The following is a 21,122-nucleotide window of genomic DNA, read 5'->3' on the forward strand; positions in this document are numbered from 1 at the left end:
AGGCGGCGGCGGGAGGCGCCGGGGGACGAGGTAGCGGCCCCCGCCCCCCGAAGCCCGTCCCCGTGCGGGGCTGGGGATCTCAGGGCGGGGAAGCCGCGGGGCCGCGCCACGTCCCTCGCCCGCCCCGGAGCGGGCTTGGCTTTGCAGGCGGCTCGAAGCTGGGGGCTTTTGTGTCTGCGACTCGGGAGCGGCGTGAGCGCGGACCTCGTCCTCAGAGGGCGCTGTGAGTGCGCCGCCAGGGCCCGGCCGCCTGCCTCCTCTGTCAGAGGCTCCTGAGGCGGCGGCAGCGGCGGCCAGAAGGAGTGGGAGGCGGCAACAGCGCACTCGTCCTTCGCACATGCCGGCCCCGGGTCGGGGGCTGCCCCCAGGCCGCGCTCCCTGCCGCCGCCGCTGAGCCCGCCATCCCCCGCACGCTGCCCGGCCGCCCCGAGGCCTCGTCCTCCTCCCAAACTTTGCAAAGTCGGCCCGCGTCCCCGCCGCCCTCGGCCGCGCCTCGGCTGGCAGGCTCGCCTAGCAGCCGCAGCGGCCCCGCGAGGAGGAGGAGTCGTCGCCGCCGCCGCCGCCGCCGCAGCAGCAGCATCAAAGAGACCGAATTCCCGCGGCCTGGGGGGGAGTCATGCTTTGCGGTCTGTAATGTCAGCAGAACAGGAGAAAGATCCCATTTCGCTGAAGAGAGTTCGAGGTAACAGAGAAGGGAGCAGGATTGGGGGGACAGGGGTGAATGGGATCCGCGGGGGGCCCCGTGCCCGGCAGCTGAGAGGCCAGGGGCTCTGTCCGGGCCTAACTCCGCGCAGCCGGCGTCCCGCCCGCACCCCCGGGGCCAAGGCTGCGGGCCGAGCGGCGCAACCCCGCCGCCCGCGTGCCCCCCAAACACCGCGCGGAGCCCTCGTCTCCCCGACTTTGTGTTAGCAGCCAGTTAAAGCCGCACTCAGCATGCCTTCATATCGCGCTCCTCTCCCACCTTACCTCATTCTCAAGATGCAGCACAATAGGCACTTCAAAGGGTGAAAAAGAATCATCTCACTGCAGAGAACGTGAGCGATGTGCCCACCCCCCCAAAAAAAGTAAGTTGGACTGAACAGGAGTTGACACTCTCCAAGAAGGTGGACCGGGCCTTCCCGTGTCTCCCAGGCCCCCGTCTTCACTCCTCAAAAGGCAACACGTACTCAGCTTATTTTCCTTAGGTTTAAGGGGAGGAACGATATAAATTCAAAAGGCATTTTCTTTATTGATTTATGGATCAGAATCATATCACTTTTATACATGATTGATTTGCTTCCTCCTTGCAAACTAGTTGGGAATTTTTACTGCTGCCTTACTGAGAAAAATCAAAAGGACTGATGTACCCACCAGACAAAAGATCGTCTACTAGCATGTAAGTTCACAGACGTCAAGTGCCATCTGGAAATTTGGGACTATCTTCTAGCTCTCATTTTCAGCTTTTAATACCGTTAAGACTGAAAGTCCCAGAGTTGAAGCAGTACTGTTCATGTATTAAGCAGATATTCATTGAACACATATTATGTGCTGGACACTTACTAGCACTGGACCATGCTAGTGAACAAAGCAGAAGAGTCCTCAGTAAGTGTATGATAGTTCTGGAGGGTAGGTAGTCTGTAGGGAGTTGCACTGCTCAACCAAAGGTGGCGCCTCTGGTGCTTCTGCTTTACATCCACCAGCGACTCCATGGGAAAAAAGATGAGCAGTCTCCTCCTCTTATGATCTACAGCCTCGGAAAACCTGCTCAGTAAGAGAGTTACTTATTGCCATTGAGTTGAAACTTACTCCCTCAGGTTGTCCAAAGCTGCAAGTAAATGGCTCGGGAAGAGATTACCCATCTTTTTTCCGCAGAGCGGCAGGTGTATTTGAATCGACAGAGAAGCACTACCTTCGGGTTAGCAGCACAGCTCCTTACCCACTAGGCCACCTAAGCACACTATTACATGTATTAGATGTTGTTATGGAGTCAGAACTGAATCGTAGCTGACCTACCAGCACTGATGGAATTGAACCACATCCACCAAAGCTCCCTATAAATGTATAGTCGTATACATATATGTGTTTATTGTTTTGGAATCGAGCTGCCAGCACAAAGGTAGACAGTTTGAATCTACCAGCTGCTCTACTGGAGAAAGAAGAGCATTGTCTTCCTATGCAGTTTATTGCTTCTGAAAGCCCACTGCAGGGTCAAGTATGAGTCAATTGCGAGTCAATGGTATATAACAATAGAGAGATAGAGAGAGAGAGACAGTGTCAAATAGTAAGTGACCTGATGAAAAGCACAGTGTAGTAAGGGATAGAAAATAAGTGTGTATTCAAACTCATTGCCATTGAGGCAGAGCCAACTCATAGCCCCTTCAGCAGGTTTTTTGAGACTGTAAATTTTATGAAGAGGATTGCTCATTTTTCTCCCCATGGAGCTGCTGGTGGATTTGAACTGCCACAAAGGTACCACTTTTGACTTAACAGAACAACTCCCTCCAGACTAAGCCACCAGACAAAACTGTATGTAAGAGGAGAGGAGAGAGAGTGTGACTCTGTATGTCTGTGTATCTCTACTCACGCACTACTCTTAGTGCCTTTTAATCAGAACTGGAACTGCTCAACTGATCCTCTAGCATGTTTTCAGAGGCTATAAATCACGTGAGAGGAGATTTTCCATCTTGAGTAATTTTAAGGGCAGAGATCATGACATTTGATGTCATGAGGACTCACTTGATGGCATTTGAGCAAAAGCCTTAAAGGAAGTCATTGATCATATGAATTTAAGTGGGAAGAACAGTCCAGGTAAAAGGCACAGTGAGTGCAAAGGTCCTGGGATTAGACCATGCCCAGTGTGAACAAGAAACAGCAAAGCTGCTATTGAACAACTCTGTGGAGAGTAGTATGAAATGGACCAGGAGGTGTGTAATGTGTTGGACTTTGATGACCATTTAAAAAACTAGCTTTTACTCTAAGATGGGGAACTGCTGACTGTTTTAAGCAGAAGAGTGACAGATCTGATTGATCCTGTAATATTTTAACAGGATTTCTCTGGCTGCTGTGTGGAGAATAGACTGTAGAAAATAAAGACTGAAGGAGGGGGCCACGTTAGGAGATGATTGCAGTAATCCTTTCATTCAAACAGGGTAAATAAACCTGTAGCAGCTGCTGTCGTGTTGATTCTGACTCATGGTTATCCTGTTGTTCTTTAAGTAGTAAAGTTCCAATTGACTTAAATAATATAGAAATCAAGGACAACTGTATTTCACTGAATGTGACTAAAAATTAAACATATAAATACCTTGTAACAGCGAAGTGTATATCCAAAAGACAGCCACTCAAAAATATTTAGATGTTGGTTTTCTTAGCCATTTGAGCAAAAATAAAATTTAAAGCAGATATTGCTTTAAAGGTTTAATATCAGCATAACCTTTCATTTAGTAAAGATTTTCTCTTTTAATCCTCTCTCTGTAGTTGCCAAAACCTTTGAGAAATAGACTTTTTTGAGAGGCCGTTATTCCCCCAATAATTTTGCCATATTATTTTTGCCTTGTATTATCAACTACACTGAGGTTGAAATAAAAAGGAAGTTTATATCATTTGTAAGTGCAATTTTACATACAATAGTTAAGTATTTTATTGTGAGTCAGGAGCACAAATCTATTTTGTTTCAATTGCTGCTTTTGAAAACTCAAACTCATTGCCATTGAGTCAGAATAGATTCGTAATTTGATGCACCATTGAGTTTCTAAGGTTGTAAATCATTCAGGAAGAGATTAGCCATCTTTCTTCCTTGCCCATGCTGGTTGAAGATTTGAACTGCCAGACACACAGCTTTTAGGTTAGCATATCTCACTATGGTGCATGCTACCAGAGCACTGGGAATTAATTCAGTTGCCAGTTTAAGAATATTTGGAGTTAAGAACCAGAATAAAAGACCACAAATTTTTAAAAAATAAATATCAGAAGATGGTTCTAATTAGTTGCCTTACATTAATTAGAATACAAAGCTTTTAAAATTATTTTGTAATCCATAAAAGATAGTTTAATATGCATTTGAGCTCCTGTGAAACACAATTTTGTTGAACTTTACTGACCTGAAACTTTCTGTTATATTGTCCTAAATTCAGGACCTGTTGCATCCAGGGCATAAACTGTACAGCAGAACTTCAACTATTTCCCACCCTGTAATGTATATATACAGACTCATGAGATCTCTTGTGCTTAGGATAAGGCTAAGATACATTATGTTTAACCTAAAGAACCGGTGGAACTTAGAAAAAAATTATGACAGTTTGAGTGAAGGCTTCACAGAGTATGCTCTGTAGACAAAAACATAGGAATCACTGGAAATGCTGATCTAAGCTTAGTTCCACAGAATTCTAGGAGATCTGTATATCTTTGACAAGATTCCTAGGTTCTACTTATGCACACCAAAGTTTGAGACATGCTACTGGTATATTTAGAGGTACATGGACTTGAGAAAACTGATTTGTTGTCCTCCTAACATGTTGTACTATTTTAAGCTTAGATTCAGAATTTGTCTTATTCTAATTTTCTACCAGTTCTTGTCACTCTGAGAGACACATTTAAATTAAAATATCTAACTTAAGATTAACAGAAGAATCATGATGACAAATATTCTCTCTTGATTGCATTTTTATTTAGCCTTTATTAGTTGTCTTGTCCATAGTAAATATTGGGTGAATGAATGTATAAATTCATTTGTTCATATTTTTTATACCTCTCTCTGATAGTCTGGACTTAGCTCCACATACTACTTAACATTATTTTTCCTTTGACTATCACGGCTATCCTTATTTTACCTTTCATTTTGTCAGCAGCTTCCCTTCTGTCCTTGCATAGTGCAAACTGTGCATGCGTGTCTGCCAACCAAAAAGCTGAGAGCTCAAGCCCATCCAGTGGCACCATAGAATAAAGGCTTCTCAGTCTACTTTCATAAAGATCACATCCACCTTCATGGATCCACTTTCAGCTAAATAGCAGACAGTCCTCTGAAATTAGTAGTTCCATGGAGAAACATATTCCTTGTTACAAGCATCTACATGAGACCGAAAGCAAAGGCCAGAGGCTAGGAAAAGAAGGAGGAAATGAGAAAACTACTGTGACATTGAGGGGCTTATATTCTGTCAGGAAACAAGATGCCTGTTGCTAACTAGAAAACAGGTTTGCTCTGTAACTTTCACCTAAAACCTCAATAAAAAATTCAAAAGCAAAACCAAGATAACAGCCAAGAAAACCCTGTGAAGCCCAGTTCTGTTATATAATACACAGTGTCACCATAGCTGAAATCAGCCTATGTTTGATTATATATTTAACAGAATATTTGATTGTATAATTCTGCTGTGGTTGTATTATTCTGTACACGTACAGAGATCTCAATATTAGAAAATTTTCTTTAGTTGACAATAATTTTTCAACAAACTCCCCTTCTCCAATTAAGACATTTCTTACGTGAGGAAATATTCAGCAAGTCTTTACTGAGCAATCACATTGTTGACTAACAAGACATAACCCCGTCTTCAAAAAAAATTCAGTCTAGTACAGGACACTGGGCTGATTGGCAGCATCATGATACATGGTGAAGACAATGACATTGTTAACAGCTTTAGTTTGCTTGGCTCCACAATCAACACTCTTGGTACCAGCAGCCAGAAAATTAAAAGATGAATTGCGTTGGGAAAGTCTGCTGTCAGAGACCTCTCCAAAGTACTGAAGAGCAATGATGTATGTCTGGAGACTAAGGTGCACCTACTCCAGGCCATAGTCTTCACAGTTACTTGCTATGCATTAGAAAGCTGGACAATGACTAGGGATGATAGAAAGAGAAATGATGTCTTTGAGCTGTGGTGCTGGAGAAGAGTATTGAATATACCGTGGACTGCTAGGAGAACAAACAGGTTTAACCTAGAGAGTGTGAGATCAGGCTGCTACTTGGAGGCAAGGAGATTCTGAAGCTTTATCTGACATACTTTGGACATGTTGCAAGGAGGGAGCAGTCCTTGGAGAGGGACATCATGCTTGGGAGGGTAGAGGGACAGCGCAAGAGAGGACTAAGGTTATGAGTGTAGGTGTGTCAGAAACAAGATTGGCACAGGATAGAGCAGTGTTAGGGCTGTTGTACATAGGGTTACTATGAGTTGCAAGCGACCAAACAGCACATAACAACAACAGGACACTTAGAGATATTCAGTTACAGTCATTATGCTAAGTTCTATATCATCATCTACAATAGGTAAATTAACCTATCTTTAAGGAAATAAAAGAAAATCTGTCTCTGAAAGAAGAGTTCTAATAAACAGTGAATGTATCTTTGTCAAATTCTGTTCTGTAGAGTCACACAAAATATGAGTGGAAAAATGGTCTCAGAAGTCATTGGTAATTTTGAGAAAGCAATTTTGTTAGAAATTACATTTCACAGCATGAAATTCAATAAATGATAAAAATATCCATAAATAATTTTTAAAAGAAACTTGATGGTAAACAAGAAAGATACAGCCAAGAGCTTGAAAAGATAGAGTCAAGAGAAAGGTTGTATGTGTGCCTTTTATTTATTTCTCCTCCTTTGGCCTTAAAGTATATTTATAGACTTTAACAGTCAATGTAGAAGGAGAGAGATGAAACCAAAAAGGTTACAGAAAGAGGATAATTAATTCATTATTCATAAAACATCAGTGGTCTATTCTTTAATGTTACCTGTGTATTGGGCAGTCATTGTTCCAGTATTTGTAGATAAGTCAAATGAATTTCATATAAAGTAGGTACCTACAGAGAAAAGGATAATAGTATCAAAGATATAAATGAAACCTGGGGGGTGGGGTGAGTAATTGAAAGGAAATAGAGATTTAGAGGTGAAGAAAAAGAAATTAATTTGTTTTAGATATATTACTTTTAACTAGAGGTAGAAATAATGGCATTATAAAGATATATTTTAGAATGAGTTTATAATCATATGGAAATACCATAATAGTATTCATTCCTGATGGAATGCTGTACCTGAAGAAATTGGGTAAAATTTTAGAGAGAGAATAACTTAAGTAGTTACTGGAGAAGAGCTGGTGAGAAGGAGGAAAGGGAAAGGGATAATTAATTTTATTTTAGATACCTTGAATTATTATTTCTAAGATATTTCTGTATAGGCCATCGATATACGTGTTTTGAAACTGAAATGAATGGCCTAAATCAGAAATAGACATCTAAAGTTATAAGTAAACAGGTGAATATTAATTGATACCTTGGGAGTACAGGAAGTCACCCAAGAGAGACTGAAAAGCAAGAAGAGAAAAGCATTGAGAACAGCTGTGGGAAAAGCATTGCGAAGAACCTTTGGGAATGCTCTTATTTAAAAGAAGAGCCTAAAGAGTGAAAAATTAACCAGAGAGGAGGAAGAAAAACCGTAAGAGATAGGTGTCACAGATTTCTAGAAAGAGTGAATTTTTGTTGGTGGTGCTGTTGTGTACCGTTGTTTTCAGAAGCAGAATCAGTGTGGGAGAGAATTGTCTTTCTCCTGCAGAGCAGTGGTGGATTTGGACCAACACATGGCTTTAGCTTGGCAGCACAAGTCCTTACCACTAAGCTACCAGAGCCTCATTTGTAAGATAGTGAATTTTTATTCTGACATGTTATGTTTTAACATGAAGTTTCTAATTTGATTTTATATTCCCGGAGCTGGTGACCTCTGCCATCATATATTCAGAGACCCAGCCTAGTCTTCATTCCCACTCAATGTTGTCCCAAAATGTTAGAATGTATGTGTCTTTAATATGATTTGAACCATGACTTTGAACTAGTTTAGTCTTAGGTGAAACAGAATTGAAATTGGAAACGAATTCAAATTTGAAAATGTGAGGACTGAGAAAAATATTTTTCAAAGTCCTGCAATGGGAGACTTGGAAGAAGCATGATGAACGCTTTCAGGAGCTTGTTGGGGAAGTTTAGGTTTTGCTAAGACTATCAAGATTAACACACGTTCAGAGAAACATGATCAGCTGCCGTCTTTGAGCTAGATAGCATTATTTCCATCTCTGTCATCGGAGAGATTTGGTTGGTATTCAAGATACACACTGTCTTTGTTTTCTAGGAGAGAGGCTAGCAGAGCATCAATCTGTAATTTTACCCATTCTGGCTATCATTTTATTAGTCCCAGTTTTTCAAATTCAGAGTCCTTCTGAGTTCACTTTGTTGGACTGAACTGATTAGAACCAATTCAGAGTCCTTTTTTGAACTCTTTACCTCTTTGGCCTGCAAAGTCACTCTTGTAGCCCACATCTTGCTTGTCTCTGATTATTACTTCCTATAGTTACTTCCTTAATTCAGGTCTTATTTATCATTTTCATTATTACGATAGCCTTTTCATAGGTGCCCTGGCCTCCCATTTTGTCCCTTCTCCTTTTTTTATAATTGTGATTTGAGTGACAAAGCAGATTGATTTTTTCTTTCAACTATTCACATATATTTTGTGTTAGAAGAGTAATTAAAACACCCACAAATACAATAATTTTTCTACTTCCTCCCTTTATTCTCATTTCCATTAGTTGGGGATTTTTTTTTGGTTTTTGTTTTGTTTTGTTTTTTTTTATCCTATTGCTTCCTGCATTCAGGAATTTATCTTTGGACAAATGCTATTTGTTTGAATGTAGGTAGTGAAAAGCTTCCCTGGCATTGTTGGTCACCCTATAGGCTTGTCTACAGTTTGGCTGAAAATTGAGTTAAGGGTTGACATTTGTTTGAAAGGTGACTTAAGGGCCTTAGTTTAGGGGTTCTGCTAGTTAAGGGGTTGACATTTGTTTGAAAGGTGACTTAAGGGCCTTAGTCTCAGGGTTCTGCTAGTCTCTATTAGACTAGTTAGCCTTGCTATTTTTATGTTTTTTTCAGTTCTATTCCTCATTTCCCCCCACTTTGTATATGATCTTCTACTGTGATTTCTTTTAGTGTAGTAGCTTAGAACCAACTAGCTCTACTGGTCTCAGGGTCATGGAAATTGAGTTTACCTGGTTGATTAGACCTTGGACAAATTGTTTCAGTACATCTTTGCTTCTCTTCGCTCTTTTTTCCTAGATCTAAAGAGATCAATATTTGTATCATAGATTTCTGCTCTCAGTCTTTTAATAGCCCAGTTGTTCCTCATCAAAGTAGAATGTAGAGCATTTTCTTTGTGGATTATGTTATGCCAATGGACCTTGATGTCCTCCAAGACTATGGTACTAAGACCCCAGAACTAGCAACAAATTCATTCAGGGTGTTTAGTTGTGATTAAGAAGCTGATAAAGCCTCTTACATTGCCCCCTGTTGACCCTGCTAAATGGATGTATTTACAGCATATGCTGATACAGATATGGATCTATCATTTGGCAAACCTATGCTCATGTTCTTTTCTCCTGTCTATATCCCTTTGCCCTATACCACTCTGTGACTTCCCTTTCATCTTTTTCAGTCATTTAAGGAAATGAAAGACTGCTTTGTATAGTTGTTGCTTCATTTTACAGTCCCAACTATATGAGCAGTGTATGTGAGTTCCAGTCTCCACACCTTTGCAAGAATTTGTTGTTTATCACCTTATATTGTAGCTAATTTGAGATAATGAGAGAGCTATTTTGGCCTAGTGGAAAGGAAGTTATGCTACCAAGCCAAAGGTGGGTGATTTTCATCTGCGGCCCTCGGCCAGGTTCAAATTGTTTTCCTGTCAAACATTCTTCTAGGTGGTATAACACTGGTCTGTGCGTTGCTATACAGAGATAACTCTTGTGATGCTGAAGACTGTGACAGTGATGTGTCAATCGTTGTAATGGGTAGCCATGGTGGACAGTGTTGGCTGGAGCTTCCCGACTAAAACAAGCCTGGAAGCAGGAGCGGCATCCACTTCCAAAATGGCTTGCCTCCGGAAACTCTGTGTACGAACAGTGCTCAGGCTGTTCGTTCATAGGGTCACTATGAGTCGTCTACGACTTGACGGCACCAAACAACAACATCAACAATATTAGATGGATCTTAGCTGAAAGCAGGGAATACCAGAGGAATGTCTATCTGTGTTTCATTGATGATGGAAAGGCATTTGACTGTGTGGACCGTAACAAACTGTGGCTGACTCTGAGAAAAATGGGAATCCCAGAACACTTACTTGATTGTGCTAATGCAAAACCTATATTTGGACCAAGAGGCAGTCATCAGAACAGAGCAAGGAAACACTGTATGGTTCAAAATTGGGAAGGGCGTATGCCAGGGATGTGTCCTATCTCCATACCTTTTCAACCTGTATGCAGAACAGATTATCCAGGAGGCTGGGCTGTATGAGAAGTGTGGTAGCAGGATTGATGGAAGATCTATCAACAATCTGCATTATGCAGATGACACAACCCTGCTTGCTGAAACAGGAGGACCTGAAGTGCTTGCTGCAGAGGGTCAAGGACTGCAGCCTTCAATAAGGATTGAGGCTCAATATCAAAGAAGACAAAGATTCTCACCACGGGACCAATTGGCAGCATCAGGATGGGTGGTGAAGAGATTGAGATTATTAATAACTTTAGTCTCCTTACCTCCACAGTCAACTCTCTTGGCAACAGCAGTCAGGAAATTAAAAGACCTCTTCAAAATACTGAAGAACAGTGGTGTCACTCTGGAGACTAAGGTGCATCTGATACAGGCCATGGTCTTTGTAATCACTTGTTATGCATCAGAGAGTTGAACAGTGACTAGGAAGGACAGAAAGAGAATTGATGCCTTTGAGCTGTGGTGCTGGAGAAGAGTATTGAGGGTACCATGGACTGCTAAGAAAACAAACAGATTCATCCTAGAGAGGGTTAAATCGGGCCGCTCCTTGTAGGCAAGGATTCTCGGGCTTTGTCTGACATACTTTGGACATATTGTAAGGAGGGACCGGTCCTTGGAGGGGCACATGATGCTTGGGAGGGTGGAGGGACAGCGCAGGAGGGGAAGACCCTCTATGAGGTGGATTGATTCAATGACTGGGCTAATCAGGATGGGTGTGTCAGAGGCAGTGCAATTGGCACAGGATAGAGTAGGGTTTAGGGCTGTTGTACAAAGGGTCGCTATGAGTCACCACTCAATGGCAAATAACAACAATCTTAAACTTTGCCGTTGTTACTATAGTGACATCATGTTGTTTCTAATCCATTTTCCACATTGCTGTTAAAATGAGGAGGACTTCAAGCAGAGGATCAAAGACTACACCTTTCAATATGGATTATATCTCAGGGTCAAGAAAACAAAAATTCTCTCCACAGGGCCGATAGGCAACATCACAATAAATGGAGAAATGCTGAGATTATTAATTATTTCATCTTACTTGGTTCGTCAGTCAACACTTTTGGTACTACCAGTCAGGAGATTAGGAGATATATTGTAATGGGAGAGTCTACAATTAGGATCTTTTTCAAATTACTGAGAAACAGTGATAGCAATTTGTACATTAAGATATGCCTGATCCAGACCATGGTCTTTTCAGTCAGTTGCTATGCATCCAAGAGTTGGTCAGTGAATAAGAAAAGAGAAGAATCAATGATTTTGAGCTCTAGTGTTGTAGAAGAGTATTGAATATCCCATGGGCTATCAAAAGACCAAATATGTCTTAGATAAAGTACAACCAGAGTGCTCCTTGGAAGCAAAGATGACAAAGCTTAGTCTCACATACTTTGGGCACATTTCAAGGAGAGGCTGTTCTTTGAGAGGGACATCATGCTTGGAAAAATGGAGGGACAGGAAAAGAGAGGAGACCCTTAACCAGATGGCTTGACACAGTAGTTGCAGCAATGGACTCAAGTATGTCAGGAATGAGAAAAATGGCACAGGACAGACCAGAGCTCAGATCTGTTGTTTATAGGATTGCTAGACGTTTTCAACTCAGTGACAGCTAATAATAACTAACAACTTTGAGTCAGAAAATCATATGACCTAGTATACCAGAAATGACCAATTGAAGAGGAATGGTATTACATTCTTTGTTAAGAAGAGCATTTCAAGATCTATCCTTAGTGCTGGGCATGAAAGGATACTATACATACAAATACATAAAATAAACTTGTTACTACAATTCTCCAGGAATTGATGGAATATCTAATGACATGCATGGTTCAACAAACAAATGTCAGGAAATTTGGGAGAGAGCTAGCTGGTCAACAACTTGGAAAAAATCTTTATGTTTATATCTTTTTATTTTTTAAAAAGGTGATCCAAAAATGTGGGAATTATCAAGAAAAATCATTGATGTCACATGCAAGAAAAATCTTGCTGAAGATTATGGAAAAAATGGCTAGAACAGTACAGACAGGAGGAAACTGCCAGAAATTTAAACTGTATTCAAAAGAGGCCATGGCATGGGGGATGTAATTGCTGATTTCAGTTGGATCTTGGCTCAAAGCAGAAAATACCAAAAAGATGTTATTGACTCTCCAAAAGCATTTGACTGTGGATCATAACACATTATAGCTAACATTGAAAATAGTGGGAATACTAGAGCATTAAGTTGAGCTCATACAGAATCTACACATAGATAAAGTGGCAATTGTCCAAACAGAACAAGGGAACATTGCATCTAAACTTTCTCCATACCTATTCAGTCTGTATGTTGAGCAAATCATTCAAAAAACTGAATATTTTGAAGAAGAATATGACATCAGGATTGGAGGAAGACTCATCAACAACCTGTGATATGCAGATGACACAGCTATCACTGCTGAAACTGAGGAGGACTTGATGTACCTGCTGCAGAAGATCAAAGACTACAGCCATCAATCTGGATTGTTGTTACATACCTTCTAATCTACTGCAACTCATAGTGACCCTATGGACAACAGCCCTAAACCGGCTGCATCCTGTGCCAGTCTTATTGTCTCTGACACACCCACCCCATTACTCCAGTCACTGAATCAACCAATCTCAAGGGTTTTCCTCTCTTGCACTGTCCCCCCACACTCCCAAGCATGACGTCCCTCTCCAAGGACTGGTTCCTCCTTGCAACATGGCCAAAGTATGTCAGATGAGTCTTCCAAGTCATTGCCTCCAAGAAACAGCCTGGTCTCACCCACTCTAGGACGAACCTGTTTGTTCTAGCAGTCTGTGGTATATTCAGTACTCTTCTCCAGCACCACAGCTCAAAGGTACCCATTCTCCTTCTATCATCCCTGTTCATTGTCCAGCTTTCTGATGCATAGCAAGTAATTGTGAAGACCATGGCCTGGATCAAGAACACCTTAGTCTCCAGACTGACATCATTGCTTTTCAGTACTTTGGAGAGGTCTCTTTTCATTTTAACATTAAGAAAACAAAATTCTGTAACACTGGGCCCGTAGGCAATATCATGTTATTGTTGTTAGGTGCCACCAAGTCAGGTATAACTCGCAGTAACTCTATGAACAACAGAAATCCTGTGTCTTCTTTACAATCTGACATGCTTGAGTTCATTGCTGAAGTCACTTTGTCAATCCACCTGGTTGAGGGTCTACTTTTTTGCTGTCTCTCCACCTTCCAAAGAATTATGTCCTTCTCCAAGGAATAGCCTCTCCTAGCAACATACCCAAAATATGTGAAATGAAGCTTTACCATCTTTGTCTTCAAGTACTACTTTAGCTGCTGCTTCTCCAAAACATCTATTTGTTCTTTTGATAATTCATAGGATTCAGTTCTTTCATCCAACACCGCAGTTCAGAGGCATCCACTCTCCTGTCATCCTTATTCATTGTACAGTTTTCAGCAGGATAGCAAGTAATTGAAAATTGCCTGAATCAGGTGCATCTTAGTCCTCAAACCATACATCCTATACTCCATTTCTAAAGTATTCACACCTTCACTCTAGATTTTGTTAATGGTTTCTCTCACCTTCAAAGCTTCATCTAGATATGACCACTTCCCCACCTTCCACATTTGCTAATCATCCCTAAAGCTTCAGCTAGCTGAAACTTTCCAGAATGTCTTTCCCTCAGTAGATGAAAGTTCCTTCGTTCTTCAGCACCCTGTAGTACCTGTCACATTAAATTTATGGGTTTCTAAAAAATAAAAAATTTCCTCTAGATTTTACATTTCTTAAAGGTAATTATTATGATTAGACTGCTAAGAGAACAAACAGGTGTGTCGGAGGCAGTGAGATTGGTACAGGATAGAGCAGGGTTTAGGGCTCTTGCACATAGGGTCACTATGAGTTACAGGTCACTCAAAGCATATAACAACAACTTCAGCAAATGTTCCTGAGCTCTAATTTGATGAACATTAACAAAGGAGTTTGAGAACTTGATTCAGATAGTCAATTCCCCTGTTTGCTTTGTCCTTGGGAATGTTGAACAGTTACTTTTTAGGAAGAGTTGGTTAACACCTTTCCTCCATAGGCTAACTAACCTATGATTGTTTTCAAATTAGCCTTGTAGTCTAGTTTCAGAGCTCATATTACCAGTAGTCCTAAAAGTGCAGTGGATTGATGAACTACTAACCAAAATGTCAATAGTTTGAATGCATGCTTCCCTGGCAAAACATAAGGTAATCTGTCTCCATGACAGTTTACAGCCTCAGAAGCCTTAGGGAGGAGCAATTCTACTCTGTTCTAGAGGATCACTATGAGTCAGAATTTACTTGATGGCAGTAAGTTTGCTTTTGGTGGGGTTGTATTCTCAGTAATTGAAGATGTATGAATATTAAAAATTATAATACTGAGAAACAGTACAGCACTGTGACTCTGAAGCCCTATTGCCAGAATACTTTGGTAAAAATCTGCAGTTTTACCATTTTCTAGCTGTGTGGTCCTTGACAGGTTACTTAATCTCTTCCTGCCTCAGTTTCCTTAACTTCAAAATAAAAAGAAGAATTACCTTAGAAAATTGTTTAAATGATTAGATGAATTAATATATATAATGCATGAAGAATAGTCCCCGGTAAATTGTAATTGGTTTGTAAATATTTGCTGTTAAAATCAAAAGTAGGTCCAAACTACACTTTCTGGTTAAGTGATGGGATCAGTATTTAGTTTTATAGATATTTAATGAGCTAATAATAGTAAGCGACCTTTATTAGGACCTTTTTTTAATATGTACTTCACTTTATTGTGATACTCATATTTTTTAGGACCTTTTTTTGATAGGTGATGGGCATGATAACAGAAATGAAGATTTGTTTGTTACAGAAAGAAAATAAGGAACAAAAGAATAACTATAAAAGCACATAAACCTCTCCAAAAAAAGGGAAACATATCATATTTTACAATTTTGATGAAAAAGACAAATAGAAGCTATTTATTACACTTTTAAAGTATGATTTTTGAAGCTTTTTGTTTAAAAATTTTACTTCATTAATAGAAAAAGAATTCTTTACCACAGATATTATTGTATAGAACGAGCTTCATACATATACCATTCAACCACCCTTCTACCCTCTCTGCCTTTGTAAGTAGCCTTAAACTCCATTAAGTGTGATAATGCAAAGATCATTACTCTGGGGAGAAAAGATGTCACAGAAACTTAAGTGCTTAAAAAATCACTAGTGTTGCATGCCTTCTAAATGTAGTATTTATTATAGGCCCAGATTTATTTAGGTTCCAGACATCACATAATGGGTACTTTCTGCCTTCCAATCTGAAAAGAAATAATGATATTTTTATTTTTATCATATTAGGCCATAATGATTATGAAGATTTTTAAATAACGTATACACATATAAACATCATAAATATTTCTATGTTGTGGTTGTTTATTGATGTTATGTGCTGTCAAGTTGCTTGTGATTCATAGATACCCTATGTACAGCAGCCCTAAAACATGCGTTATCCTTTGCCAACCATATTGTCTCTTGACACACCTACCCTCATTACCCCAGTCACTGAATCATTCCATCTCATTGAGGGTCCTTTCTTGCCCTGTCACTCCAACCTCCCAAACATGACGTCCCTTTCCAAGAACTGGTTCCTCCTTGCAACATGCCCAAAGTATGTAACACAAAACCTCAGAACAGCCTGGTTTCAACCTCTCCAAAACAAACCTCTTTATTCTCCTGGCAGTCATGGTATATTCAGTACTCTTCTTCAGCACCACAGCTCAAAGGCATCAATTCTCCTTCTGTCATCCCTAGTCATTGTCCAGCTTTCTGATGCATAGCAAAGTAATTGAAAATACTATGGTCTGTGTCAGGTACACTTAGTCTCCAGTGTGACAGTGTTGCTTTTCAGTGCTCTGGCGAGGTCCCTGACAGCAGGCTTTCCCAACGGAATTTGTCTTTTAATTTCTTGGCTGATAATTTCAAAAGTGTTGATTGCGGAGCCAAGCAAATTAAAAGCTGTTAACAATCTCAATCTCTTCACCATCTATCATGAGGCTGCCAAACAGCCCTGTGGTGAGAATCTTCGTTATCGTGATGTTGGGCTTCAATCCATATTGAAGGCTGCAGTCCTTAATCTTCTGCAGCAAGCACTTCAGGTCTTCTTCAGTTTCAGTAAGCAGGGTTATATTATTTTCATAATGCAGATTATTGGTGAGTCTTCCTCCAATAGTGATGCCACCTCCTCAGCAAGCACTTCAGGTCTTCCTCAGTTTCAGGAAGCAGGGTTATATTATCTTCATAATGCAGATTATTGGTGAGTCTTCCTCCAATCGTGATGCCACCTCCTCCTCATTAAAGCCCAGCCACCTGGGTGATCTGTTCCGCATATAGATTGAAAAGGTATTGAGCTAGGACACCTCCCTGGCCTACACCCTTCCTGATTTTGAACCATGCAGTATTTCCTTGCTTTGTTCTGACGACTGATTCCTGGTCCAAGTTTAGGTTTCACATAAGCACAAACAAGTGTTCTGGGATTCCCATTCTTCTCAGAGTTAGCCACAGTTTATTGTGATCCACATAGTCAAATGTCTTTGCATAGTCAGTGAAACACAAACATTCCTCTGGGACTCTCTGCTTTCAGCCAAGATCCATCTAACATTCACTATAATATCACTAGTACCATGACCTCTTCTAAACTCAGCCTGCACATCTGGTAGTTCTCTGTTGATGTGCTGTTCCCAGTCATTTTTTTATAATCTTGGTTGCATGTTATATTAATGATACTGTTCAATAATTTCTGCACTCTGTTGGGTCACCTTTCTTTGGAATGGGAACAAATATAAATCTATTTCAGTCAGTTGGCCAAGTGGTTGTCCTCCAGATTTCTTGGCACAACTTTGTGAGTACATCCAAGGCAGCATCTGTTTGTTGAAATATGTCAGTTGGTATGTCATCAATTCCTGGGGCCTTGTTCTTTGCCAATTCCTTCAGAGCAACTTGAACAACTTCCTTCTCACCATAGGGTCTTGCTCATGCATTGTTTCATCAAATTCTTCTGTGAGCCAATTCCTTTTAGTACAGTGATTCTATATACTCCTTCTATATACTGATTCTTGGGTCATTTAATATTTTGTGTAGAGCATCCTGAAGTATTGCAACTTGAGGCTTGAATTTGTGTTTCAGTTCCTTCAACTTAAGAAATGCTGAGGGAGTTCAGCTCTTTTGATTTTCTGACTCTATCTCTTTGCATGTTTTATTATAATACTTTGTCTTTCCATGCTGCCCTTTGAAATCTTCTGTTCAGCTTCTTAATTTCTTGATGTTTCCCTTTGCTTTGCTTTCTCAGTGCCCTAGTACAATATTCAGAGTCTCCTCTGATACCTATCTTTTCTTCCTCCTCTGTGTTTGTAATGACCATTTGCATTCTTCCTGGATGATACTCTTGATATCTTCCCACAGCTTATCTGGTATTCACTCATTAGTGTTCAAGCCCTCAAACCTGTTCTTGAAATGGTTTTGAAATTTGAGTGGGATAGACTCAAGGTCAAATTTTTATTCCTGTGGCTCTGATTTCATTTTCTTTAACTTCATATTGAACTTGCATGTGAGTAGTTGGTGGTCTGTTCCACAGTCACTAGGCACCTGGCTTAGTTTTCACGGCTGATATTGAACTTCTCCAGGGATTCTTTCCACAGATGTAATCAGTCTAATGCCTATGGATACCATCAGGTGAAATCCGTGTGTATAGCCTGTGTTTGTGTTTCTTATAAAAAGTATTTGCAATGAATAAATCATTCATTGTACAGAATTCTATCATTCTGTCTCTGGCTTCATTTCTGTCACCAAGTTCATGCTTTCCAACTACTGATCCTTCTTCTCTGTTCCCAACTTTTGCATACCAGTCACCCATTATTATTATTATTAATGCATTTTGATTGCATGTTCTATTGGTTTCTGACTGCAAAAGTTGGTAGAAATCTATTTTCTTCTCTTTGGCTCTCTCTTGTACTATATTTGAATGATAGTAGTATTCACTGGACTTATATGTGCATGGATATTGTCCTGTCACAACATTGGATTTGAAGATGGATCTAGAATTTACTTTTTTAACTATGAAAGCAAACTCATTTTTTCTTCCTTTTCATCTACAGGATAGTAGCTTTTAGGATCATCTGATTCAAAATGTCCCATGCCAGTCCATCTCATTTCGCCAGTACCTTGTATGTCAGTATTTATGCATTCCATTTATTTCTGAACAATATCCAATTTTTCTACATTCATGCTTCTCACATTCCACTTTCCAATCACTAGTGTCTATTTACAACTATTCCTCCTTTTTTGTTTTTTCATGTTTGAGGGTTCAGCCTCAGTTGCTATATCTGCTACTCTTAAGTGGGCTCTGTTGGTACTTAGGGTATTTGAAAGTCAGTTATTTCGGAAGTGGGTGGCCAATCCTTCCTAGTCTGTCTTCATTTGAATGCTCAAATTTAGAACAGTTATCTCACAGACAACTATTTTACAGAAGGCAGCAGATGAAAGACGTTTCCCCAATTATAGAAGCAACCAATAGATTCAGAGTTGCTACCCACCCCTTGGTACGTGTGTCTTGACCCACCCCTTTTCCTACTCCACCACCATCCTCTTCTACTTCTGCCTGCGCCATTCAACACCCCTCTCCCTTTATCCAGCCCTTGATATGATAGCTTAGGTCTCAAGAGAACAGTATTACAGATATATGTATTTCAGATGAAGACAACAATATTCACATCTGTAGTAAATAATAGAATAAACTGATCCCCCAATAAAAAGATCCCCCAAACTTCTATGACGAAAAACTGATATGAATTGAGTGTTCATTGAGTATATTGACATTGCTGGATATAAGATATTTTAGTAGAAATATATTTATTGCAACAGGTTATAGTATTGTTTGGTCTACAAGAAAGCAAAATGAGAACTAGTAATTGAGTGCTCATTAGTTAAAGCAAACTGACTGAGAATAAGACCAGCTGGCTTAAAAAAGAGACTGTTGTTGCTGCTGTTAGAACATTGAGTCGGAACCAACTCATAGCTGATCCTCCATCAGGTTTTCAGATGCTCTAACTCACATGGGAGGAGATTGCTTATCTTTCTTCTGCAGAGCAGCTGACGGAGTAAATATACCTGCATTTAGGTTGACAGCTAGACACCAGATCTTCCTTAAAAAGAGAGTGAGCAAAATCTAGTTATAAAATATTTGTAAAATAGTGCAGGTCATATAAGAACAGTAAAGAAAACGATAAACCAAGCTATTATAAGTAAGATTAAGTCAATAATGTCAGACCAACAGTTCTCAAGTCAGTTTTGACTCATGACAACAATTCATCATATTCCCAAGACTATATCAATCTTAATGGGAACATACTGCCTCATCTTTCTTCTCCAGAGCAGCCGAGTTTCCAAGCTGCCAACCTTTTGGTTAGCAGCCCAACATGTGATGCACTATACCATCCGGGAGCTCCTTGAAGTTAGGAAATTAAAGTATGCAGATTTAAAGTTAAAATTTTTCTTTTATAAAAGTTAAAAGCATTTATAAATAGAAAAAATAATTTTGTACTTACAGATTTATATAAAGGTATCTTTGATTTGTTTACTTGTTGGATGGGGGAAGAATGCTTCAATTTAATAGATTGTACTCCTTTCTAAGGACTTTGAGGAGAGATACAGCTTCAACTTACAGATGAGAATAAAGGCTAAAGGGTAAAAGGAGAGGTGTGAGTGTTATTTTGCTTAATTAAGATTAGTTGACATAATTAGAGTGATAACATAGCTGGAGAGTTTCCTGTTAACGTTTTTTGCTATTACCCTTTTCCCTCTTCTGTTTTCCTTTTGTATTCTTGGGGGGGTACTGGGCAAGTAGAACTGAAGAGATAAAGAAATTTGAGTATTAGCACATAAAGCTATCAGAGTGACCAGTATTTTAATAGGCTTTGACAGACTCTTCCCCCCCTTTGGCATGGTGCCACACAACTCTCAGTTTCTTGCTGAAGAGACCCAAAGCCAAATATACTGCCTCTAAGTAGAGCCTACTTACTCCTGGCAAATCTTCATCAGATTAACAAGGCTGTAAATCTTTGAGAAGAATCTTTGTCCTATAGAGTGACTGTTTTAGTTAATCACCCAAAACATAATATACTGTGCTGCCAGGGCTCCTTTCAAACTGTATAGACATAATTTATCTTGTAAAGTTGGCAGCAGGTATATAGAACAGGTACCAAAACTTTTTTTGGTACCAGAAACTTGAGTAATATTGAGTATTAGAATTACTTTGCCTGTATACCCCTAAAACTCCCACTTTCCTTCCTCTAGGATCTGACCTTTCACTACATTTTTAAAGAGAAGAGAATCATAGAAATTCTGGTGGCTTGCCAGTAGAACTAACCCTGGTGACCATGAATCTTACCTAATGGTACTGATTTAACCTGGAGAGGAGCCATCAGTATTACAGGTAGCAACTAGGAAGAACCTAACTATTGGCAGAAGCCAGACCACTGAAAGTATTACATAATTCATTCTTCTTTATTTTATTTTAAATTTTATTTTATTTTATTTTATTATTTTTTGTGTGTGTGTACCATCAAGTCTGATCTGACTGGTATAGGAGGAGATTGCCCCACCCTCTCCAGCAGAGCATCTGGTGGATTTGAACCGCGTACCTCTGGTATTACAGTGCAGCTTCTTGCCACTAGGTCACCAGAGCTCCCTTTACATAATTCATTCTATGTTGTTGTTGTTGTTGTTATGTGCCATCGAGTCATTTGCGACTCATAGCGACTCTGTGTACAAGAGTTCTAAATGCTGTTCTATCCTGTGCCAACCTAGCCATCTCA

At 39.9% G+C, this 21,122-nt stretch overlaps 1 protein-coding gene across 1 annotated transcript in view; it reads left to right on the forward strand.

The window, feature by feature from the left end:
- The first annotated feature begins 633 nt into the window (after positions 1-633).
- PYGO1 (pygopus family PHD finger 1) overlaps positions 634-21,122 on the forward strand; it is a 44,230-nt gene continuing 23,741 nt past the window's right edge. The window contains exon 1 of the mRNA XM_006894519.1: positions 634-682. Coding sequence (XP_006894581.1) covers positions 634-682 — 49 coding nt within the window. The remainder of the gene's footprint in view (positions 683-21,122) is intronic.

The sequence above is a fragment of the Elephantulus edwardii genome, unplaced genomic scaffold, assembly GCF_000299155.1.
Source record: "Elephantulus edwardii isolate Elephantulus edwardi_28Jun2011 unplaced genomic scaffold, EleEdw1.0 scaffold00145, whole genome shotgun sequence".
In the NCBI taxonomy this organism is placed as follows: domain Eukaryota; kingdom Metazoa; phylum Chordata; class Mammalia; order Macroscelidea; family Macroscelididae; genus Elephantulus; species Elephantulus edwardii.